Source organism: Geotrypetes seraphini, chromosome 9 (genome assembly GCF_902459505.1).
Source record: "Geotrypetes seraphini chromosome 9, aGeoSer1.1, whole genome shotgun sequence".
In the NCBI taxonomy this organism is placed as follows: Eukaryota; Metazoa; Chordata; class Amphibia; order Gymnophiona; family Dermophiidae; genus Geotrypetes; species Geotrypetes seraphini.
This window is the reverse complement of record NC_047092.1, coordinates 160,652,801-160,680,761: the sequence shown is the minus strand read 5'-3', so window position 1 is coordinate 160,680,761 and position 27,961 is coordinate 160,652,801. Positions and strand designations below refer to the sequence as shown.

General features: G+C 42.2%; 1 protein-coding gene across 3 annotated transcripts in view; it reads left to right on the top strand.

The window, feature by feature from the left end:
• The window catches only part of PLCH1 (phospholipase C eta 1), a 141,936-nt gene that overhangs the window by 108,635 nt on the left and 5,340 nt on the right, over positions 1–27,961 (top strand). The window contains exons 15-22 of one of the 3 annotated variants that reach the window (XM_033957584.1): positions 4,775–4,872; positions 9,218–9,397; positions 12,507–12,614; positions 18,530–18,654; positions 19,958–20,021; positions 26,282–26,428; positions 26,590–26,669; positions 27,581–27,640. In XM_033957584.1, the coding sequence (XP_033813475.1) occupies positions 4,775–4,872; positions 9,218–9,397; positions 12,507–12,614; positions 18,530–18,654; positions 19,958–20,021; positions 26,282–26,428; positions 26,590–26,669; positions 27,581–27,640 (862 nt within the window). Of the gene's footprint in view, positions 1–4,774; positions 4,873–9,217; positions 9,398–12,506; positions 12,615–18,529; positions 18,655–19,936; positions 20,022–26,281; positions 26,429–26,589; positions 26,670–27,580; positions 27,641–27,961 lie in introns of all 3 variants that reach the window. The other 2 variants (XM_033957582.1, XM_033957585.1) reach the window with 2 other exon arrangements.

Below are 27,961 nucleotides of genomic sequence, written 5' to 3'. Positions count from 1 at the left end.
GGCGCTCTGGCCCCACCCCTTTTCTCTTTACTACGTCTCTCGCACATGCGGCCGTGTGTGGAGTCTAGCCCTTAAGGAAGTTGCGGGGGCGAACAGGAGGCTTTTGAAGGCTTTTAAAGGGAAACTGTCATGCCAGCAAACTTGCTAGGGACTTGCCCGGCACTTGCTCTCTCCCTCTATGTGTTATCTTCCTTCTATCATTGATAGTTTCAGTTTGGTTAACAGTTTAGAAAACAAATAGCATGGCAGCTCCCATGGGTTTATTGTTCTATTCAGCTTTAGTGAATTAATTAAAATTGTTGAAATAAATTCTGATGTTCTTTTAAGTTTTATTTGTTGTGCAGAAGGTGTGCGGAAGAAGGGGTAGTCTTATATGGCGAGTATATAACAAACTCTATATTTTAACTGTAAAAGTTGGGGGGTCGTCTTATACGCCCAGTCGTCTTATACGCCGGCAAATACGGTAATTTTTTTATTTGTAGACTTGGTAAAAAAAAACTAAAAGGTCACTGCTAAGATCCCGATAAGGGCTTTGCTTTCATGTTTTTTCATATTTTCATGTAGTACTTTTTAGCCTGTTTTCTAAAGGGCAAGAAGTCTTGATGAGTTTGCTTTGTTTGTTTATCCATGTGTCTTTCCTATTAATAATAAAATCTGAGGATACATCATTGGATATGTGAGGATTTTGACTAGACTCTTCCAGATCCTCACATTTCTATAGACTCTAGACCAGGGGTGTCCAACTTTTTGGCTTCTCTGGGCTACATTGGCCCAAAAAAATGTTTCTGGGGCCGCGCAAATGCTGCAGCAAAATAGAGGAGGGAGCTGGCAAGATGGTAAACACCCAGGGGCAGCAGAGGAAAACACTGCATCGCCCTCGACCGGGGCCACACAAAATATTTCATGGGGCCGCAGGTTGGACACCCCTGCTCTAGACCAAGGGTGGGCAACTCCGGTTCTTGAGGGCCGGAATCCATCGGGTTTTCAGGATTTCCCCAATGAATATGAATTGAAAGCAGTGCATGCAAATAGATCTCATTCATATTCATTGGGGAAATCCTGAAAACCTGACTGGATTTCGGCCCTCGAGGACCAGAGTTGCCCACCCCTGCTCTAGACTTACATGTGTATCCCAAAAATTTGATTGAATTAGATCTAGTTTCTAATGTAAATTCCATTGACAGGAGTACTTTATTTTTAACCCAAATAAGTGTATGCACTGGAAATCATTCCAGTTTATGTTGGAAAATGGCTTTGAAAATTTGCTCCCAGAATAAGAATAGTTTTTTGATGTAGGAGTCAATCATGACCAGCATCTTTGTAGCAGGAATTGTCATTTTAAATTATGCTGGAAAGTAGAGAAGAATGCAGATTAATGGGAACAGATAGAATGGAAAAGAAAGATGTAGTGTTGGGGGGGAGGGGGGGGAATACAGAATTAAATAAAAATCCTTCTTCACTCCCCCCCAGCCAACCCACCTTTCTTCCCCACTAAAATACCTTCTAGTGTTTGGCCAATTATTTAAGATAGGGATATGGGGTTTTTAAAACTTTGCATGATTGCCTCTATGATTATGAAAAAGCGTTGTTGATAAATCTCTTCATTTTACTTTTTAATCCCCTCACAATCTTATGGTTTCTTTTTTACAGTTAAATACATATCATTTTACCATGTTTAGAAAAAGAATTATGGATATTTTACCATACTCTATGTGCTGAGATTTAGCAGAATGAAGAGAATATTTATCTTATCTTTCAAGGTTATTTGTAGGTTTTAAATGTCTTATCTCACAAGTATAAAACACTATTCTTTACATTTATAGTTGTACCACGAGTCCAGATAAATAGAAAAGATCAACTAGCACAAATATTTTTAATATTTTAGGTGATTTACTTCTCATGTTCAAATCTTTTTTTTTATTGAGAATGCGAAGCAATAGACAGCAAATAGCAGAACAAAATCAAAAGAACAGCATCCAGCAATACAACAGATTGAAATAGACAATATACCGAAGCAACCATCCCCACCCTCCCCTCAGCTCCCCAACTCCACCCATCCAGCAACAAAAAACAAAACAAAAAAACAAACCCAAACCCCACCCCCGATAAACACACAAAAAGGGACCAAGAGGTCACTAAGATCCCAAAGGCCCGTACTCTTGTGGTCCATGGAACTACTAGAAGGGGGGAAAGGGAAGCCTGCAGCGATAGATCCCGGTAGCTAGCATGGTGCATAGCAGCAAAGCTAAGCGAGACGGTTCAATATGAGACTACGCCGATTTACTTCTCATTAATGTAAATGATTTTATTCATGCCACTACAGCTTATGTTGTACTGCAATTTAATATAATATATTCAAAATACACATCCAACAATCCACCCAGCATCAATACCATCGAGCCCCAATCAAACTCAAAATTGGGGAAAAGGGGGGTCACGTGATGGCCGGCACCTGATCGGACGCCTGATCGCGGAGCTCCGTCCTCCCTGCACCATTCGGCTCCCCTAACGCCTGCCGCCGCCGATAAATTTTTGAACATTTCGGCTCCCGCACTTCCGGGTTCGCTCCCGCTGGGCTGGGGAGTGTCTGGTGCGTGAATCACGGTGGCGGCGCGGGGGATGCCGACTCGAGCCCCGAAGGCCCCAAGAAACAGCGTGGCACCGGCTCTCAAAATGGCCTCAGTCCGGACGTCTGGGTGCCGCTTTGTGGGGCAGGTTGTTGAGGTGGGGTCGGGATCGGTCCCCTCTTTTCTGGCATGTCGGGACCGCTGGGGTTGGACCGCAGGGTCTATGTTGGCTTACCTGCAGATTCGTAGCTATTGTTTGGCGCTCCGTTCGTCGGAGGGCAGCTTGCCCACTTTCACTTCCTTGGATCAACAGTTTTTGTCCGCCCCATCGGAATTTAACACGCTCTCGGAGTGGTATAAAGTGGGGAGGGAAAGACGATCTGACAGGTTTCTTGATGCTATGGCATCGGATTGGACTTCGGCTTTGGGAGAGCAGGTCACTGCTGATGAATTAGTTTTGTGTTTTCAGGAATGCGCCTCAGCCTCACCTAATGTGAGTTTGCGGGAAGTGCACCTGCAGATTCTGCACCAATTTTATTTAACGAGAAGTAAGGGACGAAAGATGGGGTTATGGCCTGATGACTGCTGCCCCCGTTGTCCGGCTCGTCGGGACACCTTGGTACATCACTTTTTGGAGTGTTCACATGTAGGGCCCCTGTGGATTTTTGTGCTTCGGGAGCTGGAGAACGTTATAGGATTATCTATAGACTGGTCTTATAAGACGTTGCTGTTGGGTGTCACAGGTCCCCTGGTGGAAGCGGGTGTTAGCGATCCTGGACGGCGCTTTCTTTTAGTGGCCTTAGGAATCACTAAGAAGCTAATTCTTCGCCACTGGATTGGTACCACGCGGCCAACAGTGCAACAGTGGCGGGCTAATATGTCTCTGATGGCTGGGTAAGAGCGGCAGCACCGCCGGGGGGCTGCGAGCTGGAAATCTAGGACCTATCTGGATTATTGGAGTTCCTTTTAGGGCTGGTTAGAGATCATGGGTGCATAGGGTGGAGGGGAGGGTTTCATTCAAAATTTGGATCTGCATGGGGGATGATATGCTGTGGATTTATCTATGTTGGTTTACTATTTGTTTACTCTTTACCTGTAACCTTGATTATGTACATGATGTTCTTCTTGTATGGTCATAATTTGTATTATCTCGTATGCATTGATCCTTTAATAAACATATTTTCAAAAAAAAAAAAATTGGGGAAAAGACCTCAGTGTCTAATAGGGGTATCTTCAAAACTCAACTCCCACATAGACAAACCTACCTCAATATACAATCAGGAAGATACATCCTCGATCTAAAAAACTCCATAGATAAGTGGAAAAAATTTTTCTTCTTAATTAAATAATAGTTGCATAAATATAAATATCAAAACTTTGTCACACCTATCTGAAAAGGTAATCTTCGTAGCGCTGGGCTGTAGAAGCAGAAAAACACGCAAAGTGGAGCATGAGCTAAGTGCAAAGCATCCACTCTGCCTCCACTGCTTGCACCCTGTTCACCACGACTTAGACGTTTATGCAAGATAGACATTTAGGACTCCTTTAATCAAGGCGCAGTACGGGGGTTAGCGCGTCGGACATTTCATCATGCGCTAACCCCCGCGGCAGCCTAAAATCCTAACGCCTCGTCAATGGAGGCATTAGGTACTAGTGCGGCAGGCCGTTTAGCGCGCGGTATTCCATGCGTTAAACCCCTACCAAGCCTTTGTAAAAGGACCCCTTAATGGCTGGTTTTATTCACACATCGATGTGAACAGAGTTTGTAAAACGAAGGCCAAAAGGTTTTCTTACAAAATTTGGTGTAAATCAATTGAAGCAGAGAGGCACAAACATGACTGCAGAGAGAAATTGCCAAAACCTTTAGGCTCCCTTTCATACATTTATGAAGCATACTGACCCTGCGCGTTAGCCCAGAAGGAGAATGTCTTGCCTCCGATTCACAAATTTTGAATATGTTATATTACAACATTGTTCTCTGCATGACTCTCTATATGTGATACACTTGATACTCTGGACCCCTGAGGAAGGAGTGTTTCTCCGAAACATGGACCATGTTGGGTCCGTACTCCATGTATACGAGAGCCATTTTTATGGATTAAAAATTTTGTATAGACTTTTAATAAAGATTCCTGCACCTTGTACATTCCACTCTGCAGTCTTTTTGTTGTTTTTGAATATTATATTAATGACATACGTTTTTACAGGCTGGGGCGCCGAAGGAAAACTATGAAGCTATGCCGCGCACTGTCTGATTTGGTGGTGTACACAAATTCTGTGGCAGCTCAGGACATAGTTGATGATGGTGAGTTTCTTGAGGCAGCTATTTCTTCTTATAAAGTTATACATTGACTGCCCGATATTCAGAGCTATTTAGACTGCCAGGAATGGATTCTGTCTGGCTAAATAGCAGCCGCCTAAGCGAGATGGCCGCTGAATATTAGTGGTTAGCGGCTAATGGATAGCAGCTATGTCTCATGACTTAGCCAGTTATCTGTGAAAGTCAGACTGTTGGCTGACTAAGTCAAGTGGCCAAATTGGGCCTAGAGGTGCCAAAATTGTGCTGTGTCAATTGGCTTCCCATGCTGGTATGATGCAAGTGGACAGGGTGAGCACCCTAGGCGTGTTTGAATGCATGCTTTATAGGTCGCATTTCCAGCTTGCATCGCTTCTGAGTATATGTTATGCATGGCATGATACCCAGTATATGCCCTTCAGGTGCAATTGTGTCTCTCCTTCTTAATGTAAATTATTTCCACAAGTTTTTGAGAAACTGAGTAAAGAATCTGAAAAATAATCATTTTACATTACATGTTTAATCAGTAATGCATTATTTAGCTGAAATGTTGGATTCTGTCATGCAAAAGGCTTTAGCTTATTTTTTTTAGAACAGGCATCTTCCTGGGTTGCTCAGGACCCTAGGGACACTATGAATACAATGTTGACAACCTCTCATGGAGAAGGACTCCCTGTTATTGCACAATAGTGACACCTAGTGACTTTACTCAGTACTGACACTGGTCCTTGACATTCAGCTGAGAGCTTGCTGCCTCTGTAACTATATAAGGGGGAGAACTAGTAGTTGTTGAAGATTTGTAGCACTTTAGCATTCTGAATTTCTCAAGAATGAGTGGTACTACTTATTTCAAAAACCAGAGTCAGCAGCTAGTATTATTCAAGGCAAAACAATAGAATAATGTATGTAAATGGCAGTATTGAAAAAGAAGAGATTATGGTGCTAGGGAGACATTTAAGATAGCCTTGCTTGGGTTGTAGCTGCTGAAACAGTTATGAGCTGACCTGAAGTAATTCCTGTGGGACTAATAAATTAGAAAAGCTTTATTGCTATTCAGTGAACATAGAAGCAAAAGCATTGTTAGATAACCCATTAAATTGCATCAGATCATCTTTCAAACTTGACTATGTACAGATAGAATCATTAGTATATGGGAATTTTGGAAAAAAAAAAAAAAAAAGCTTCCATAAATGACCAGAAATATTACAGAGCTACCTCAATGGTACAAACTTTTCATCTGGAAAACACGGCCCTCTAATTTCATGCTATAACCAACAGATCTTCACCCCCCCCCCCCCCCCCGTAGTTCTTTATTACAGACACGCCGCAAACAATGGCATTAATATTTAATTCTTAATCTGTATTTGAAATTGAATGCAGATACATATATTTTCTCCTTGAATGCTATTTGCAATGAAAGCTGATTAGCAGTATTACAAATTATGATTCCACTTAGCATTTACCAGGTTTTAAACAAGATTTTATTAATCTAGCATCTTCAGTGCAAGGACCTTTCGGGGTGATGTTAAAACAAAAAGGTTCAGAGGCACTTATCAGGATGAAAATATAATAGAACCACTCACATCAGTCCTGTAAGTAAGCACTATTCTATAACATTTTAGGGCAGAAAGGAGAGGTCATCATGAATAATACCCAGGGCATATGTAGAGCCACAGATGCGGTTGTTAATAAAGGCTGAATTATAAAACATAGGTACTCTCCGTAGCCAATTCAAGGTCATGTATCTGCTGTACGATAAATTATTTCCATGTCTCAAAAATGTTTATTAGCAATATGAACATAGAGAAGTCAATTTTATAAACGGCGCTAAAAAAAAATTAGCACCGAGGGCCAGATTCTGTAAATGGTGCCTAAATCAGCTGACGTTTAGAAAAATAGTGCTATCCGCATGTCAATGACGCTTAGGCACCATATACAGAATAGCACCTAATGGCGCCTAACCAAAACATAGGCGCTGGTAATTGTCACCAACCAACCCCCAAACAGGGTTGTCTGGGAGCTGGCCAGTGGCCATATAAGTAAGCTCTTCCTAACGGAAGAAGCTGCTGGTGGTTGTCGAGAACAAAGAAACTCAGTTTAAAGGAAAAACTTGCTGACCCCTTAAGTCCTTGGTGAGGGGAGACATGATCGAGACGTTCAAGTATTTCACGGGCCGCATCGAAGTAGAAGAAGATATCTTCCTTCTCAAGGGTCCCAAGGCAACCAGGGGGCACCCGTGGAAAATCAGGGGAGGGAAACTGCACAGTGACACCAGGAAATTCTTTTTCACTGAAAGAGTGGTTGACCGCTGGAATAGTCTTCCACTTCAGGTCACTGAGGCCAGCAGCGTGCCTGATTTTAAGGCCAAATGGGATAGACATGTGGGATCTATTCACTGAGTTAGGTGGGGGAGGGTCATTGCGGTGGGCAGACTAGATGGGCCGTGGCCCTTATCTGCCGTCTATTTCTATGTTTTTATGTTTCAGATGCACTGATTTTTATTTTCAGCCTTTTCCAAAATAATGTCAGAATGCTCTGAATTTCCTCAATCTTTGTTATGATTCAAAAGACTCACTTCAGTCCTTTCTTAGTCCCACAGCAAAGCAACTTGAAAGGCTGCACACGCCACCTCCAGACAATGTCCTTGAGCACCAGGCTCCCCAAGAGAACACAAATCTTCAAATAAAAAATAGTTCAAATTTCAATATTTCAGTCCAGGAGAGTCCTATTGCTACCCCCCCCCAGCGCTAGTTCCTAATATTCTTATTATCATTACTCTTGCACATTGTGTGGAATCTTCACCCAGCAGTAATTGATAGCCTTTAGCTTACTGGGCTATCACCCTGTGCTCAAGGCACGAGGGAAGAGTTGTCAAGTCTGCTAGAAAATGTTTGAATACAAATCCTCAGAACCACCCAAATACACAGACCCTCCCACAACTCTTATACTGTGGCCTGCGGCTCACAATGTAAACATACATAATAAAAAATACATAAAATGCATGTAAAAACACAAGCAAAATAATAATAATTAATTTATGTGCCGCCATACCAAGGAAGTTCTAAGCGGCTCATAGCATGAAAAAACAATACATACATTTCAATAAAATCTAATAAAATACAGCAGAAAAGGCAATACATACATTGCAATAAAAATGATCAGAATAGAAGTACGAACATTTCAGTAAAATTGATCAAAATGGAAGTGCAGACCATGCAGGTAAGAAACGTAGAAATAAAATGCATCATGGTTAAAATGAAAAGAAAAAGACAAAAACTTTACGATATCAGCTGATTAAATAATTGAGTCTTTAGTAATTTCCTAAAATCTAAGTAAGAAGAAGCTTCTAACATCATTTTTCCAAGCCATATATTCATTTTAGCGGCCTGAAAAGAAAAAGTTTTCTTGAGGAACCTCTTATAACGGCAAGATTTTATGGAAGGATAAGTAAATAACTGCGATCTCCGTGTATTTTTATTAGAATGACTCCAAGAAAAATAAGAAAACCTAAGTAGTTTACATTCAAGTTCTCAAGTGACAAGCGCAAGTGCAAATGCCTTAATGCCCTTATTACAAAATAAATGTATCTTCAATAACTTCTTAAAAGCATCAAGATTACATTGCTTTCTGATGTACAAAGGTAGCTGATTCCATGGCCCTTATAGGAAAACATAGGGCTCCTTTTACTAAGCTGAGCTAGCGGTTTTAGTGTGCGCTGCATTGCCACGCACGCTAGACGCTAACGCCAGTATTGAACTGGCATTAGTTCTTGGCGCGTAGCGCTGGGTTAGTGTGCGCGATAATGCAGGGTGCACTAAAAACGCTAGCTAAAAGGAGCCCATACACGTGAGGTATTCCGTCTCAATTCCCTTAAAGATTCTGGCATCTGTATTGATGCCCTGCTTTGTGACATATAGTAGTCCTTTTACTAAGGTGCGGTATCCGATTTAGCGCGTGTTAAATGCTAACGCACGCTAGCGCGTTCATAGGATATAATGGACGAGTTAGAGTTTAGGACCCCCATAGACTCCCACTTTTTTCTTCTTTCTACAGATATATAACTGGTCTTCTCTTTTTCTTCTCTATTTAAAAATATTGTTATTTGTAATTGTAAACCGCTTAGACATATTTATGATAGATGGTATATCAAGAATAATCCATGCATACGCACACCAAATTATCAGGTGTCAGGTTCGGTACTTGATAATTTGGTGTGTGTACTCATACACTTGGATGAATATCATACTGCAAAATCTAATGCATTTTTTCTCATTGGGATTCTATATTTGTTTACTGTGGAAATTGATTTTTTTAAAGTCTTACAGACTATGGTTTTCTCGTAATGATCATGCAGGGACCATGGGGAATGTTTTATCCTTCAGCGAGATAAGAGCCCACCAGGTGGTTCAGCAGAAATCTGAACCCGTTATGCTCTACAACCAGAAGCAGCTTACAAGAATCTATCCATCTGCATATAGGATAGACTCCAGCAACTTTAACCCTTTCCCCTACTGGAATGCTGGCATCCAATTAGGTAGGTAGCACTATGAGAAAATGATGTTACTGAACAAGAAGGCTGTATTTACTCTCTAAACAAAAATATACAGAAACCTTCCACAAAACATGTATAGAGGAGCACTTTTGATATGACGTCTTAAGTCTGAGTTTGGATGTTTTGGGATGTGCGTCCAAAAACTGGATAGAGAAAATGACCATTTTCAAAACCACAAAACGTCTTATCTTGTTGTTGTTTTTTTTTTGAAAATGACCATTTCTAGATGTGTGCATCCTTAGTGCATCTTATTTTTTTTTTTGAGCATTTAAAAAAAACCCAAAAACGTCCAAATGAAAAACACATGAAACAAGCCATTTTGACATGGGGGGGTGGCTAGCATTTTTAGTAGGCTGGCCACACAGACACGCCAGCAGAGCAGTGGGGCACTCTAGGGGGCATTGCAGTAAATTTCAAATAAGGGGTCCCAGGTATACTTCTCACTATAACCTCCTTACATTGTTTAGGGAGACCTCCAAAACTCCCCCAAAACCTACTGTACCCACCTCTACCACTCCAATAGCCCTTATGGCTGTAGGTGTTATCTATATGTTAGTATGGTTTTAGATGGCCTCACACTTTCCATCACAACTGTACTAGTTAGAGTGGGAAATGGTCCTGACCTAATGGGCTGCTCTAGGCACCTGCTTGCTGCTCTAATAGGACTGGCTATAACATCTGCAATTATCATACAGGCTGGTATGTACTGTTTCCTTTATATCTTTGGGGATGGGAGTAGGAGGGTGGTCAGTGACCACTGGAGGGGTGTGCGTGGGGAGTGATGCTTACAATCCCCCTTAGTGGTCATCTGATCAGCTTAGACACTTTTTGGCACTTTTTCATTTTCAAAGCAGGTCCAGCCCCAAACGTCCAGATTGTGCGCTGAACTTTTGTAAAATGTTTGATTATTGGTGCCTTAGTTCCACCCAAACCACACTTCTAACATGCCCCCTTGGAACAAAAGATGAACAGCATAGAAAACCATCTATAAATAGGTTTTGAAAATGTCAATTTGGACGTTTTGGTGGTTTAAGCATCCAAGAACTACCGTATTTTCACCCATATACCGCGCACCCGTGTAAAACGTGCACACGGGTTTAGCGCACAGAGAACAGAAATTTATGTAAAAATAATTTTACTATAGCGCGCACACGTGTATTACCGCGCATGCCGCCCCGACTCTCCGTTCGCCGCCCCGACTCTCCTCTCGCTGCCCCGACTCTCCGTTCGCCACCCCAACTCTCCATTCGCCGCCCCGACTCTCCGTTCGCCGCCCTGACTCTCCGTTCGCCGCCCCGACTCTCCTCTCGCCGCCCCGACTCTCCTTTCACCCGCCCCGACTCTCCTTTCTGAAGGACCGCTCACACCCCCACAGCCTCCCCCCCTCCCGCATGGAGAAGCTGCCTACCATTGTTTCCGGATGCCAGTGAGCCCAGCTACTTCCTCTTCCGGCGGTCCTGCCCTTTCTCTGACATCAGAGAAAGGGCGGGACCGCTGGAAGAGGAAGCAGCGCACGCAGGGCTCAGAGAAAGGGCAGGATCGCCTGCAGAGGAAGCAGCTGGGCTCACTGGCATCCGGAAATAACGGTAGGCAGTTCTCCATGCGGGAGGGGGAGGGGGGAGACTGTGGGGGTGCGAGCGGTCCTTCGGGGTGATGAATCGGACGTCGGGGTGGGGAAACTATGTAAAAAAAAATGTGTACAACGTGCTCACGCGTATAACGTGCATGGTTATGCACGGTTTGTAAAATCGTGTATAACGCGCGCGTTATATGCGTGAAAATACGGTACTTTATGCCATTTTTTTGGACGTTTATCTGTTTTGAAAATGAGCCCCATAATATGTCAACACCAACCAACATAGTGGGAAGAACCAATTACGTTTCATATTGTTTTCTTATGTGCATGTAAAACCAGTGGTTGAAAAACCACAGACACCAGAGCAGGAAATTTGCAAAATTGCTTATCTTCGGGTTGTGAGGTAAAAAAAAACAACCATCATTCAGTATAATGCACGCAGGCACTCAACAAACATAATATGAGAGGTGAAACACTTATATGAATGAAATCCCAACAGGTACCTGTTTCACCTTCGGCTTCTTTAGGGGATTACAAAGACAAATGTGTCAAAATGCATCAGCGTCCGCATACAGCTCAAGCTTCTGCTCAAAAAGAAAGACGTTAAGTAGTTTTGCAAATTTCCTGCTTGTGTATCTGATGTTTTTCCACTCCTGGTTTTATATACATATAAGATATTTTCAATGCGTTGTTGAATGCAATATGAAATGGAACTGATTTTTCCACTATTTTGGTTTGTATTATTCTGACAATTTCTTTTTCTTAGAGAACAATTTCATTTCCTCTTTTTGTTTTAAATCTTTATTGATTTTCAATCAAAAACAATGCAATAAAATACACAAATACAAATAATTAACTGCAAAATTGCATTCTCATCAAAATACATTTTTTTCAAAAACATTTCCCCCCCCTCACCATTCAATATCAAGCACGATACATTACATACATCAAATAATTTATATGTAACTTATTGATTAATGATGATCTCAAAATATAATGCCCCTCTACCCACCCTCCCTGGATGTGTAATTCAAATGAGAAATCAGGAGAATAAGCCAACTAATCAACTTTAATAAAATGTACCAGTGGACTCCAAGTTCATTTGAAAGACTTATTATTTCCCATAATTTCTGAGATCATTCTCTCATATGCATATGCATACAGACTCCCTCCAAAAAGGAAAATTAAGGCGATCCCAATTTTTCCAATTTTTGGTTACCATCTGTATGGCTATCCCAGTCATGATACCAAATAATCTATTTTTATATTTGTCTAAAGGAGGTTTATATAACAACAAAGTGCCACAAATAACCACTTCATATGACAGCAGAATACAAGATTCCAAGATCAAGTTGATTTGTCCCCATATTGATCTCCAAAAATTGAGTATCAAAGGACAATAGAACAACAAATGATCCAGTGTCCCTGCTTCAAGATGACATTTCCCTTTTTCATTGAAAATAAATGGTAATAACATCCCTATGTATATGTGTATTTAATTATTTTATTTTGCAGTGGCATTAAACTACCAGACCGAGGGGCGGATGATGCAGTTAAATCGAGCAAAATTTAAAGTGAATGGGAACTGTGGGTATGTCCTCAAACCACAACAGATGTGCAAAGGTATTACATGATGTTAACTATTACCTTGTCAGTGCCGAAGAAGGATCCAGGTACAAAGATTGATTTTCCCTACCTGCAATGTTAAAGGAGTTATACTATACTAGTCTTTAAGCCCGTTACATTAACGGGTGCTAGAATATATGTCTGTCTGTCTTTCTTTCTTTCTGTGTCTCACCCTGGCCCTGTCTTTCTTTCTGTCTCTTTCTCCCTCCCACTGTCTGTCTTTCTGTCTGTCTCTCTCCCTGGCCCCCTTTGTCTGTCTTTCTTTCTGTCTCTCTCCCTGCGCCTGTGTCTTTCTTTCTGTCTCCCTTCTGCTGTATTTCTTTCTTTCTTTCTCCCTCCCTCTGTCTGTCTTTCTTTCTATCTGTCTGTCTCCCTGCCCCCTATGTTGCAGCAGCATTTCCCTCCCCCCCACTTCCCTGTACAGCAGCCGCAGCAGCATTCCCTCCCCCCTCCATTTCCCTGTGCAACAGCATTTCCCTCCCCCCACCACACATCCCTGTGCAGAAGCAGTATTTCCCTCCCCCTCCACTTCTCTGTGCAGCAGCAGTGATATTTCCCTCCCCCTCTATGTCCCTGTGCAGCAGCAGCAGCATTCCCCCCGACCCTTCCCTTCCCAGCAGCTGGTTGTTTATGGCCGGCTCCTTTAGTCCCTTGCCGGAGTTATTTTTAAGTTTAAAGCTGCTGCGGCGGCTCCACTCACGATCTCCGCCTGCATCAGAAGCCTTCTCCGACGCAGGTGCGGCTCGTGTGAGGAGCTGCTGCCACGGCTTTGAACTTAAAAATAACTTCGGTCAGGGAGTTTAAGGGAGCCGGCCAGACCGCGGGCTGCAGAACATTATCTGGGGGCCGCGAGTGTGGGGCCGTTGTCTAGTTAGACGGAGTGAGGTTGGGAGGGAGGATGCGCATCCATGCATCCCTGCTTAAAGTGCCTCACATGCGCAAAAGAAACCACCACTGAGTCCTTCTACTGCGCATACGGGGCCACGGACCTATGGATCACGGAACACGCAGGTAGGAGTGCGCATGCGCACTTAGAGTATTATTATTAGTGATGATTGCAATATTAATTGAGCTTTTCCTGAAGTGCTCCAGCATCCCTCAAGAACCATAAAGTCCCCTTGCTTTAATTCAAGCGTTATAACTTTATTCTCTTTACAGAGGCATGGTTATGCTCTAATTATAGACTTCATGATAGGAACCTACCACTTTGTGGTTGAGTGATTCTTGAATTTCTGTTCATTTCAGTGGTCCATTATGGCTCATCCAGTCTGCCCATTTAAGATGTTTGAAGTTGTAACTGGTGCTCTGTATAGGTTACCACCCCATCCCCTTTCTTTCCTGAAAGGCCATTAATAGCATTCCACTACTGTTTTGGGTGGAATTACTTTTCCATAGAGATTACCCCTGTTCTTCATTACCATCCTCTTGCCTTTACAGTAGCAAAGGTCTCAGAAGTAAGCACAATATTCAGCAAGATGTCTCAAAAGTCATTATTAGAATTAAGATGTTTAAAATTTTTACCCCTTTCCTTTGTTACCTAATTATTAATGACCTTGAATTCCCAAGGCACCAATGCAGCAAATGAGATTAATTTATTTATTTTATTTAAAAATGTATAGCGTGCATAACTAACAATTCTATGTGGATAACATCAAAACACACATAAAGTTGTGACAAAAATATACACATACAATTCAAACAAGTAAATATAACATAACAACAAACATTAAAACCTGATAATCATAGCAAACTGGATGACCAGAAACAGATCAAAATTATTATACTTTTTTTAAACAAAGGCAGGTTTCAAGATATAGAGGGCACTGGTTCCCTCTAAGCTGAATGGGAGTCCTTCAGCTGCATTGGTGACAGAGTGGGGCGGGGCTTCAATGCTGTATTTTCAATTGTTAGGAACAGGCAAGGTTGCCTGGGGTCTTGCAGCGCTTGCCTGTCCCTCATCATTGAAAAGTGATAGTGAAACAGCAGAGGATAGTGCAGGCAGAGGACTCCCACTCGGAGGGAACAGGGATAGAGGGGTGTTTTTGAAATGATGTCTCAGTCAGACATTCCCAAGTGGACGTCCATTTCGCATGCATTTTCGAACAGGATACTGGCGCAGCAATAAAGCTTTGACGTGAAATTGTGAAAAAAAAAAAAACCTGCATGTGATAGAAGAAAACTAAGGACAGTTCTGGAATTGGCATAAAAAAGTGAGGTAATATCACATATTAGTTTTCAGTCATCCTAAATCATGCAGACTAGTGAGTCAGTCAATGGTGATAATTGGCATTAATTACAATTTGCATGATTCATCTATGATTTTTATTTATTTAGATTTATTTATTTAGATTTTTATCCCGTCCTCCCAGTAGCTCAGAACGGAATACAAGTGAACATACACAATGGAGAGTAATTAGACATATAAGAAGTACAATAGGTTTAAATGTTTGGGTATATAAGAAGTACAATAGGTTTAAATGTTTGGACATACAAGACAGTATAGTAGTTTAAATACAGGGAGTATACAGCAAATTAAGAGTAAAGTTTAAGTATAAGTAGTTTAGTTTAAGTACAAGTTATTTGAGTTTAAATACAATTTGTCAGAGTACAGACTAGGAGAGGACTTTACTGAATTTTAGGGAGAAGATAGACAGGGGAGAGAAGAGAGAGGTGGGGCTTAAGGGGGGGAGAAGGCTGAGGGTGACCTTTAGTTGAAGAGGAGGGTCTTTACCATTTTACGGAATGTCAATAATGAGTTCTGTTGTCTAAGTTGAGGGGGGAGTTGGTTCCAGAGATGTGGAATGAAGTGGCTGTAGGATCGTTTGCGGGCAGTTTCTGAGAGGAGGGACCTTCCGGGGGGAATGCATAGGCGTATCTCCGATTTTGAGCGGAGGGTGCGAGTGGGGGTGTAGATGGGAAGCTTGATTATCTCCTTCGTACTGCTGGAGTAGCACTACTTTGTATCACTTCACACTGACCCATATGTGAACTTGAGCATAGGTTGAGGCCCATTTCCAGCACCAAAGATGAATGGGAAGGCAGTAAGAGACTCTTGTGTGGATCAGTGAGACTGTGATTGAGGATGGATTAGAGCTGCAGTGGAATGGGGACGTACATTTGTTTGAAATGACCTGGGACACGTCAGCATCTAGTCCCATTTTCTTTCATGTTGTAAAATGACAGGGATCCCTCCCCAACTTTTTTTTCTTTTCCTGTGTCAGAAACTGTGCATTCTCTTCATAAAGAGTGTGCATTTTATTTTTTTTCTGACATTGGCCTGAAAAGCAAAACCAAACAAAATTAAAACGGAAATTCCTGTGACATGGGAAACGAAGCAAAGCAAGCAATTTTGAGCAGTACTCCCATAGATGGCTGACCCAAAGTCACATGTTGGCCAGCAAAAATGTTCAGCTCTCTCAGCTTGTAGTTATTTGCACTGTATTGTATTTGATACACTGCTTGTACTTGAGTATTATGCAGTTTAGAAAACTAAATACCTTAGGCACTTTGGACTTCACTCTCTGTCCCAAACGGCCGCACAATCTAAACTAAAGCGCCTAAGAGAAAAAGAACGTCATTCATATATTCAAAGATAAAAATATAAAGAAGATGAGAAGCAAGAAGGAGCCCCAGAGAGATGTAGAGAACCAAGGAAAGTGAAGCAGAGTGGTTATATTGCAGAGAAAAAGATAGAATAGTAAATATAACAAGACTAGTGTGTAAGCCCGTTACATTATCGGGTGCTAGAGTAGATGTCTGTCTGTCTAGTTTTTTTTCTTTGTCTCTTTCTCTCTCCTTGGACACTGCCTATCTGTCTGTCATTTTTTCTGTCTGTGTCTCTCCCTATGTCCTTAGTGCCCTCAGTCCCCCTTTCTATGTCCTTAATGCCCCTAGTGCCTCCTTCCCATGTCCTTAGTACCCCTTCCTACGTCCTTAGAGCCCCCAGTGCCTCCTTCCCGTGTCCTTAGTGCACCCAATGCCTCCTTCCTGTGTCCTTAGTGCCTCCAGTGTCTCCTTCCCGTGTCCTTAGTGCCCCCAGTGCCTCTGTCCTGCTTAGTGCCTCCTTCCTATGTCCCCATCACTATCTTCCAGACTTTGTCCCACCCCTACCCTCTGATGCCAGCCTGCCTGCCTCCATCACATCCCCCTGAGCAGCATGTTTCCATTTAACCCCCCCCCCCGCGCCGACCCTACCCGGCACACTCAAAACCCCCTTTGATCCTCCCAGCCGACCCTCCCACCGCTAGACGGCCGACAAACTTCCCGGCTCCAGCAGCGTCTGAGGCACTGAAAATCACGCTGCTTCGCGTCCTTCTACTGCCCTAATTTCCTCTGCCGCGTCCCTGATGATGTCATCAGAGATGCGGCAGAGGAAATCAGGCCAGTAGAAGGATGCGAAGCAGCGTGTTTACTGTGCCTCAGACGCTGCTGGAGCCGGGAGGTTTGTGTTTGTCTCGTGGTGGGAGATTCGGCTGGGAGGGTCAACGGGGGTTTCGGGTGTGCTGGGTAGGGTCGGCGCCGGGAGGGTGGGGAGTCGCGGCGTGTTACCTGCCGCCGGTCGTTAGAATAGAACCCTAAGCGCGCATGCATACTCTTACCTGCCATGGACATACAGATCAGGGATCAGGGAGCACACAGGTTAAGAGTGTGCATGTGCGCTTAGCGTTTTATTATAGTAGATAAATATAAATTACAGTATAATCTCGTTATAACGGACTTCAAGGGACCTGGAAAAATGGTCCATTATATCCAGAGTTTGTTATATCCAGAGTTGCATTTTTTTAAAATTTTATTTAGGTCAACTTGAAACAATGTTCAATCAATGAACAATATTCACTGCACAACCATATCACCAACATCAAGAACAAAACTGAGCCAAACATTGGTACGGCACGAAACGATTGCAAAACCAGAACCCTAAAAGATGTTCTAGAGCATTATGTCGTACCGTACTGGAAAGAAAAATACTCTGTCATTTCCTTCTGGGCTGCATTTTGATACTATATCACCGGCACGCCACACACCTTGTAGGCGGAGCCTGCATGTCCGTTATAGCCGAAGAAAACTACAGCTAAAAGCGGCTCTGGGGACCAAATTGGTTGTCTGTTATATCCAAAAGTCCGTTATATGCGAGTCCGCTATATGCGATGATTTTCTGTATGTTTATAATGGCGCACGGCTGGGACCAGCGGACCTCGCCTGCTATAGGCAAGGTTCCATTATAAACGAGTCTGTTATAACGAGATTATACTGTACTATGTTAGGAGAAAAGAAATAGAAAAAAATAAAATAAGACAAACCCAGCAAAATAAAAACGAAATAAGGTATGAATAGTCGGAAGGAGAAATTGTATTGCATAAGTAATTTACCCCCCCCACGATAGCAGTTATTAGTGCAGGGAGCCGTGCAGGATGCTCTGCGCTGCTCCCGACGCTCATAGGAACTCTGAGAGTCGGGAGCAGCGCGGAGCTTTCAGCGCGGCTCCCTGCATTAATAACCGCTATCAATGTTTCGTAAAAGGGGGATTTAAATACTAATCTCATATTATTTTAAGTTTGATCTTAAACTGTAAATAGTAAGGAAACTCAGATGGGTTTGTATGATTTCATATGAACTGTGAAGATACCATTCAGGAATGGCATAAATGAAATGTCCTTTGATACTGTTCTTGTGTAAATTTAGTGCATTGAGTAAAATCCAAGATGACTGAGCCAAATTCATATGTATGTGCTCAAAATAAGAAGAGAGCACTGGTCCAAGCAATTTCCTCAAATTTAATAAACCTTTTCTAGAATTAATTTGTTTGCTTTGTGCTTTGTTTTTACTGTTCTGTTGGCACCAGAGTTTGACCACCAGTTTAAATATGTTTCTTGCATATTACATTTTTTTTTTAAAACCTTCTGTGTTGATAGGTGTGTTGAATCCGATTTCTAATGATCCACTCCCTGCCAGTCCGAAAAAACAGTTAATTCTGAAAGTGATTAGTGGACAGCAACTGCCTAAACCTCCGGATTCAATGCTCGGAGATCGAGGAGAGGTAAGGCATCTTCTAATACAGTGTTCCCCCGGTCGTTCGCGGTTGGCGGTCCCGGTCATTCGCGGTATTTTCCAACCGCGAACCCCCGACAAGGAGAGGACAGCTGGAGAGGCAGGAGAGAGCAGCCGGAGCGCCGGCGAGTGCAGGAAATCACTCGCTGTATGCTCCGACCGCCTCTTCCTGCACTGTCGGGCCTTACCAATCAGGAGCTGCTTTGACATCTCGCCTGCCTGCCGGCCGCAATGAGCTCAGCGGCCCCGGCCACCTGCCCACCCTCCACCGCAACCATCGCGGCAGGAGAGATGGCTCATCTCTCCTGCCGCGTTAGCGATCCCAAGTGCCGCGGTTGGCGGCACTTCGGGATCGTTATCGCGGCAGAGGAGATGAGCCATCTCTCCTGCCGCGATGGTTGCGGTGGAGGGTGGGCAGGTGGCCGGGGCCGCTGAGCTGATCGCGGCAGCTTTTTCGGCACTTATACCTGTTTTGACTTGGTCTAAGTCAAAACATATAAATGCCGACTAGGCAACCTGTCAAATGTTTTGGTTATACCTGCTGTAGGCCTATGTCCAGGTCGTCCCACCTCCCGCCCTTTCCTCTCCTCTAAAAACGCCTCTTTTTGCTCTATGCGTGTAGAGGCAGGGGAAAGGCCTAAGCTGGTTTTAGATACGCCTAAAACCAGCTTTGGCTATGGGTACTTGGACAATCAGGCTTTTTGATCGTCCAAGTACCCATTTAGGCCACTTTGTAGATGTTTTTATTTTTTTATTATTATGAGCCCCTTAGGTTATAAGTGGTATATAAATACTAAAAATAAAATAAAAATATCAGTTAACACAACTTAGGAAAAGAACCCCTATGTGCTAATGTTGCCATTAGAGTGCAGCCATTTTTTTTAAAATTACCACATGAGCACTTACTGCCACCCATTTTGTAGGTGGTAAGATTCAAGTTTAAGGTTAAATGAGGCTTGATATACTACCTAACAAGGAGCCTTTATAGGGGGGTTTGCATAATGTACTTTTGAAGTCAGAAAGAAATACATCTGGGGCTAGGGAAGAGAAGATAACGATAACAATCACTAATCAATTCATGTGATATCTGTGCCCTAACGAGTTAGTGTATGTGAATGTAAATCTTTTGTAGTCTCATTAGTAATGGTGAAGATTATTGACATATTGATCCTGAAGGTAGTAAGATTATAAACACCACTGTATTTTGCAATTTAAATGCTGTATGGTTTTATAATATCTTTTCACTGGAATTTTTTTAAAATCTGAAACAGATAATTGATCCTTTTGTTGAGGTGGAAATTATTGGACTGCCTGTAGATTGTTGTAAAGCACAGACAAGGGTTGTTGATGATAATGGTAAGTTATTTTTATCTTTACATTTATTTGTAAAAAGAAAGTTATAAAAACTCAAAGTATGGTCATGGTAGGTATTTGGAGGACTGTTTCCAGTAGGATCTAGCCCATTCCTGGGAACACACCAATCACTTGGGTTTTGCTTATAATGGAGACAGTCCATTCAGATCTCTTATGTATAAAACTTATCCGATAGGGTGTGTCTAAAATTGGTTTCAAAGTTTTATTCAAGTAATATACCCACTCATCAATGTGTTGATCTGGGTGATTTAAATTCCAAATACAGTGGTACCTTGGATTACGAGCATAATCCGTTCCAGGAGCATGCTCGTAATCCAAAATGCTCGTTTATCAAAGCAAAGTTCCCCATAGAAAATAATGGCAACAGCAACAATTCATTCCAGAACCCGGGATCTGTACCTGTCGGGTGCCGGGTGCTGCAGCAATGTCTCCTCCGTCTGCCTCCTCCATCCGTCATCTGAAGAAGAACCCCGAAGTGCCGCTTCAGAGGGATGCCTCCTCCATCCGCCGGCCAGCCCTCCACGTTGGATGCCCCTCACATGCTGGAGAGCCCCCACCCGAGCCCATGCAGCCGATCGCCGCGCATGACACGCACAACGCCGATGATTGACGCTGTGCGCGTCACACGCAACGCGCAGGCGGGACAGCACCCGGCCGCGCAGGCCCAGACAGAGGTCCTCCAACCTGCAGAAGGCACCCGACGTGGAAGGCTGGCCGGAAGACGGAAGAGGAATCCCCCGAAGCGGCGCTTCCTGGTCTGTAAGTGCTCTTTTATCAGGGCAGTGCTCGGTTTGCGAGTCAAAAGCTTGCTGAGTGTTTTGCTCGTCTTGCAAAACACTCGCAAACCGGGTTACTCGCAAACCGAGGTTCCACTGTATAATGAAAAGAAACAGAACGTAAACAAGCATCATTATAAGGGAGGGGAAGAGAGATGGACAATTTAACAGGAAACAGAAAGAAAAGAAAGAGCAACAAGAAACTAAGGTAAGAATCGGCAGACTAGGGGGTCTCTAAAACGGCAGTAATTTGACTGAAGGCAAAACCAAAAGTCCGTTTGTGATCAAAATGCTGATATAGATTGATACCTTTGCAATTTCTGCATTATACGAACAAAAGCCATGTGAACTAAACCTATAACACCAACACTAGTAAGTTTTCTGTTTTAGGAATGCCATTTCTGTTTCGAGGATTAGTTTCGAATATCTGTGTATGCATCTCGAGCTCCACATCATATACTGCTCCCTGTTGGAAGAATCATGATCTATGACTGCTTCTAGTTTTATCTACTTTACTCCACTTAGCTCAAGTAGTCTGTCTTGGGAAAGGAGGCTTTTGGAATTTATTAGCTGCCTTTCTAAAGAGATTCACCCAAGGCAGTGTGTAGATAAACAGTTTCACATAACATTTACAGGTTTGTTAACAGCGCAATAAGAGTAAAATGACCAAATATGAACAGAAATACAATCAATGAGGTAAACTTAAAAATGGCAATTTGAAACCTAGTAATAGGATTAACATGATAGAAAGGGGCATTTTCGATATGACGTCTAAGTCAAAGTTTGGATGTTTTGGAATGTGCGTCCAAAAATTGGATAGAGAAAACAACCATTTTTGAAAGTGCAAAATCTTGTTTTTTTCAAAAATTACCATTTCTAGACGTGTGCGCCCTTAGGGGGAAATTCTGTAAATGCATCTAAAAAGATAGATGCCTATTAGAGAATGACACGAGGACAAATTTTTCCCCATCCATTTTCCTGTCCTGGCAAGTTCTTTTCCTGTCCCTGCCCCATTCCTGCAAGCTCCATCCTCATCTGCACAAGCCTCAAACGCTTTAAAATCATAAGTAGCAACATTCTAGAGCTCAGACTGTGATGTCATAATGCCTCATTCCACCAATGCCTAAGCTCCGTCCTCATCTGCACAAGCCTCAAACTCTTTAAAATCATAAATGTTTGAGACTTGTGTGGTTAAGGCAGAGTTTATAGGAATGGGACAGTGACAGTGCCTATCTCTTGTCAATCATACTTAGGCGTGATTCTGTAATAGGTGCCAAACTTAAAACTTAGGCGCCTGTAATGTAGGCCAGGGTTTTAAAGGCCTACATTATAGGTGCCTAAGTCCTAAAAAAGAATTGCACCTAGTGGTGCCTAAATTCTTATCTGCCCCTAAATACACCTACATTAGATTAGGCACCATTCAATAGGTGCCTATTTTATGTAGAATCATGCCTAAGAAGATAGGCATGATTGGGCTATCACCCAATTTTTTTAAAAACTCATAATTGAAGCAAATTTACTATTTAAGTTAGGCACCTATTTTGGGGGCATATATCTTTAGGTGCCTCTTATACAATTTCCCGTCCAAATGAAAAACGTACAAAACACGCCATTTGGATGTAGGAGGGGCCAGCCTGTTCACCATACGCATGCCAGCAGTGCAGTGAGGCACCGCAGTGAATTTTACATAAGGGGTCCCAGATATGTATTTCACCATAACCCCCTTACAGTGTATGGTAAACCCTTCAAAATTCCCCCCAACCTACTGGACCCACCTGTCTTCCACTCCTGTAGCCCTTATGACTGCAGGTATCACCTATATGTCAGTATGGACTTGGTGGGTTTTGTTGGGCTCACACTTTCCACCACCAGTGTTCTATAGTTGGTGGGAAAGGGGCCTGGGTCCCCTTCTCTGGAGTCCACTGCACTGACCTACCAGGCTACTTCAGACACTTGCTTGCTGCTCTAATAGAACTGGCTATAACATCTGCAGCTGTCATGCAGGCAGGTATATGGTGTTTCATTCACATCTTTGAGGGTAGGAGGCGGGTCAGTGACCATTGGGGGAGTGTGTGTGTGTATGTGTGTGTGTGGGGGGGGGAATCATGCTTACATCCTTCATGTGGTCATCTGGTCTATTTGGGCACCTTTGTGGCACTTATTCATTTTCAAAACAGGTCTAGCCCCAAAAGTCCAAAATGTGCCCGGGACGTTTTGTAAAATGTTTGATTTTCACTGCAAAATGTTCAGATCCTAAGCCTGCCCTAGTCCAGCCCAAACCACGCCTCTAACATGCCCCCTTGGAATTTAGGTGAACAATAGAGGACCAGCATAGAAAACCGTCTAGAACAGGGGTGTCCAACCTGCGGACCGAGGGCCGCATGCGGCCCAGTGAAGTATTTTGTGTGGCCCCAGTCGAGGGCGATGCAGTGTTTTCCTCTGCTGCCCCCTGGTGTTTACCGTCTTGCCGGCTCCCTCCTTTGTCTTACTGCAGCGTTTGCATGTTTGTGCGGCCCCAGAAACATTTTTTTCGGCCAATGCCTAAAGTTTGGACACCCCTGATCTAGAAAATAGGTTTCAGAAGTGGCCATTTGGACATTTTGTCGATAGTGCCACTTTATGCCGTTTCTTAGGTGTTTATTTCTTTTGAAAATAAGCACTGTAGCAGTCATATAACTGAAGTATTCTCAATATATAGTGAAGCAGCATAATCATATTTGTGTTGTTATGAACATGCTTTTCTCAATGTTAGGGGAGCATAACATTTTTTTAAAAAATAATTTTCAAATAATTACATACAAAATTGTACAAGAAATACTGAATACATCTTTTTCAATTCATCATTAAACAAATGAATATGCAACAAAAAAGGAAGAAAATCTCTTAAATATAGTCCACCTGTTGAGGGGAGAAAAAGCTTTAAGAAACCTCCTTGTGGGAATCAAGGATTTAAACCAAATATATAATAAAAGGAAAAATAAGCTCGAACATACATCATTCCTAACATTTTATGACCACATTATACGGTTTCAATCTGGGCCACAGTAGAAAGCCCTTTACCTTCCAAAAAGAAACCCAATCGGGGCGGTTAAAAAAATATATACTTATTCCCTTGATAGGAAATAAAACACTTACAAGGAAACCTTAATTGAAAACTTGCCCCTAAAGAAATCACTCTTGTACGGTATGTACCAGAGGTCCATCGTGCCCAGCAGTCCGCACACGCGGTGGCCCAACAGGTCCAGAACCTGTGCAGTAATCCTCTATCTATATCCCTCTATCCCCTTTTCCAGCAGGAAATTGTCCATCCTTTCTTGAACTCCAGTACTGTACTCTGCCCTATTACGTCCTCTGGAAGCGCATTCCAGGTGTCCACCACACGTTAGGTAAAGAAGAACTTCCTAGCATTCGTTTTGAATCTGTCCCCTTTCAACTTTTCCGAGTACCCTCTTGTTCTTTTATTATTCGAAAGTTTGAAGAATCTGTCCCTCTCTACGCCTTTCATGATCTTGTAAGTCTCTATCATATCCCCTCTAAGTCTCCTCTTCTCCAGGGAAAAGAGTCCCAGTTTTTCTAATCTCTCAGCGTATGAAAGGTTTTCTATCCCTTTTATCAGACGTGTCGCTCTTCTCTGAACCTTCTCGAGTAAAGCCATATCTTTCTTAAGGTACGGCGACCAATATTGGACGCAGTACTCCAGATGCGGACACACCATCGCCCGATACAACGGCAAGATTGAGTCCATTTAGATACATCTGGAAATATATTCACCTTTTCACCTAAATAGGAGACCTGTTTCATTTTAAAGTATAATTTCAGTAACATTTCTTTATCTTGTAGAAACACAAGCGTAACTACCAATGTAGCACGGCCTTGCACCTCTATCACAGATGATTCCAATAATGCAGAGACATCTAACTCAGTCTTTTCCCCTTGAGTATCCTCTGTAATCTTTTTTAAATAGTAAATTTTTTGTACAGGGGGTAAGTTAGAGTCTGGAACTTTCAGCGCCGTTACTAAAAATTTTTTAAACAGTTCTAGAGGAGAAAGATATTTAGCAATAGGAAAATTTAAAAGTCTCAAGTTTAAATTCCTTTGTTGATTTTCCAAATTTTCAATTTTCCTCATTAATAACATTTTGTCAGATGTTTGTTTAACAAGCATAGTCTTCGTCTCTTTTGTTGTTTTCTCCAATTTAGATATCTCTTCCTTCTGAAGTTGAGCAGAAGTCTCCAAATGGGTTATCTTAGCAGATAAGTTTAAGGTGTTTATAACAAAGTTAGTACATACCGCATGTAGATTTTCTATCGCGGTCCAAATCGAATCCAAAGTCACTGCTGACGGCTTCACGAGTGGCTTGAAGGGGGAAAGATCAGCCTGTTGGAATGTGGCTCCTTCCACGCGGGTCAACCCGCGAGTTCCCTCACCGCCACTCGTTCCCAGCGGGGAAAAACTCCCATCCTGCATCGGCTCCAAAATCTGAGTCGATAGCAGGGTGTTAACATCCGGGTTAGCTGGATGTTCTAAACGCTCCTCACCAGTCTGTGAGTCCTCCAGACTCGTTTGTCCCGCTCCAGTATCTCTGGGCATGGGAGGAGTATATAGCCCATGCGGGCTCAGCGACAAATCACTGCCTAAGCTGTGCACTTCCCCTGGCACAGCAACAGGAACACCCGCAGAAGTTTGATGAACTGCGAACGCTGTAATCGCAGTCTGCCGCGGCGTTGAGGTTTCCGGAGCCACTGGAGGATTGCCCCTCGGCCTTCCCCGTCTTTTGGGCATATTGCAGGTAATTAACAATTATAAGGCAAACGGAATAGTCCGTTAGAAGAAAAAAACTTCCAAAACAACGGGAGCTCCCTCAACTCGCGACCTGCTCGAGCGCCATCTTGCTTTTTCTCAACATTTTTAATATTTAATTGAACCAATAAAATGATAAATTAGTCAATTTTTGTGCATTAGCATATATAGCAGCATTAATGGTATAGTTAAGCATTTGCTTTTAAATCTCATATTAATGGTGTGTTAATTAACTGTTCACTATGGGTTGTACACCCTTCAGTGATTCATGCATTAGCTGTGCTAATGTGCATGTCAAAATCAAACATTAATATGCAGGTTTAATGTACTTCAATAATTAGGCCCCAGACCAGGAAATTCACTGGAACAAATTTGTACTGTTGGTATTTGATATTCTATCCTGACTTAGCATAACAAAACAAATGGTACATGTGGGGTGAAGGGAAAGGAACGAAAAGTAAATATTCAGATTATAGTTTAAAATTTAACTAGTGCTTCCAAGTTGCAAGTAGGACATCTGTAAAATTGTCTTTGGAGAAGTACATTTTAAAAGTCAAATGTTAAATAAATGTTTCCTTTCTCATAGATACTGAAGTGTGCTGTTTAATATTCAGCTGTTCTCTGATCTCTTGTGTATTTTTCTTGACTGCTGTGTGTATTTTTCAGGATTTAACCCGGTTTGGGAGGAGACCCTCACCTTTACCATACACATGCCTGAAATAGCTCTGGTTCGATTCCTGGTTTGGGATCATGACCCCATTGGTCGAGACTTTGTTGGACAAAGGACGGTGGCTTTTGGAAGCCTTATGCCTGGTTAGTGCAACTTTATAGACTTGGCATTGGCGGTAGATTGAAGAACTGGGGGTATGCTGACTTTCCTATGACTGTAGTTGATGATGAAAAAGTCTTTGAACAGTTAGCAAAAAAAAATGATTTGCTTCATTTTAGATGATCATTATTTTTAATTTCATTAGGTTATCGCCATGTGTATTTGGAAGGACTGACGGAGGCATCTATATTTGTTCATATAACAATTAATGAAATCTATGGGAAAGTAAGTAGCGCTATTAAAAAAAAAAAGGTAGTAGACTTCTAAGCCTCCCATTTCACACTGCTTAAACCTTAATGGAGTGAGACATTAAGAAGACTTTTATTACCTTAGGGGAAAATTCTATATTCTGTTCATCAACATTCTGTGTCCTTCTGCTGTTTGCTTTTTAATTATAGTTACTTGTTAACAAATGCAATACGACTTCATTTGTAATCTCCAGATATGTTTGCAGCATGTGTGATAATAGAATTATTGCTAAATTTGGTAAGCTGTGCATTTTAAAAATGAAAGCTTTATGTTTACATTTGCCTTGTTTAACATTGCCATGCGATTGCTCTAGCCACAGATCTGGCTATTTTGTTCTGAAACTGAGCGATCCAGCTTTTCAGAACAGGATAGGTGTGTTTATACATGTTTAGTGACCTATGCACGTTTAAGTTGAACAGGTAAATTTCACTGTTTATTCTTGTACCAGATATGAGTTGTGTGCACATTTATCTGAGATGATACCTGAAGAATTTGTACATAGAGAGGACAATTTAAAAAGTAATTTCTTTATGTAAAGTAGTAGTTTATGCATGGAAGAAGGCAATTATAATTGCACCTCTGATACAGGCATAAAGTTGCACATACAGTATAAAACCTGTGCATTGGTAAATTTTCCTAAGATCAAGTTTCAAGTTTATTAAAATTTTGATATAAACGCAATATCAAATATTTTCAATGCATTTTATGATAGAACAATTGTGATATCGTAATTTAAAACTGACAGAATGGTCAGGATAACTGGGAAATGAGTGATATCAAATTAGCATGATGGAGATTCATTTATATTGGTTCTTTAACCATTGGCTGTAGCAGAGATATGAATACTTAAGCTAAAAGTGACTTTTTTTTTTTTTTTTCCATTTCAGTGGAGTCCTTTAATCCTCAATCCCAGTTATACTATATTGCACTTCCTAGGAGCTACAAAGGTAGTTTTCATTAGCATTCACTTGCTGGGCACAGATTTACAGTGCTGGGAGCAATAAGACTTCCATCGATATATGGAACCCTGTAGAAAACTGTAGATGCGAACCGTGATTAGTTTCATGAAGTCCCTGGGATTGCAGTGTATTGAGCTGCAGCTGACTAACAGGGATTTTAAGCTGCCGGCACTGTGATGAGTGGTTCCTGATCACATGACTTCCATCCACCCTATTGCTCACTACGTGATTATTAGACATTGTTTAGTAGTTGAACCATCTCATCAGCTCCATGTTAATGGGCATGCTGTCATTGTGGAAATACATCAT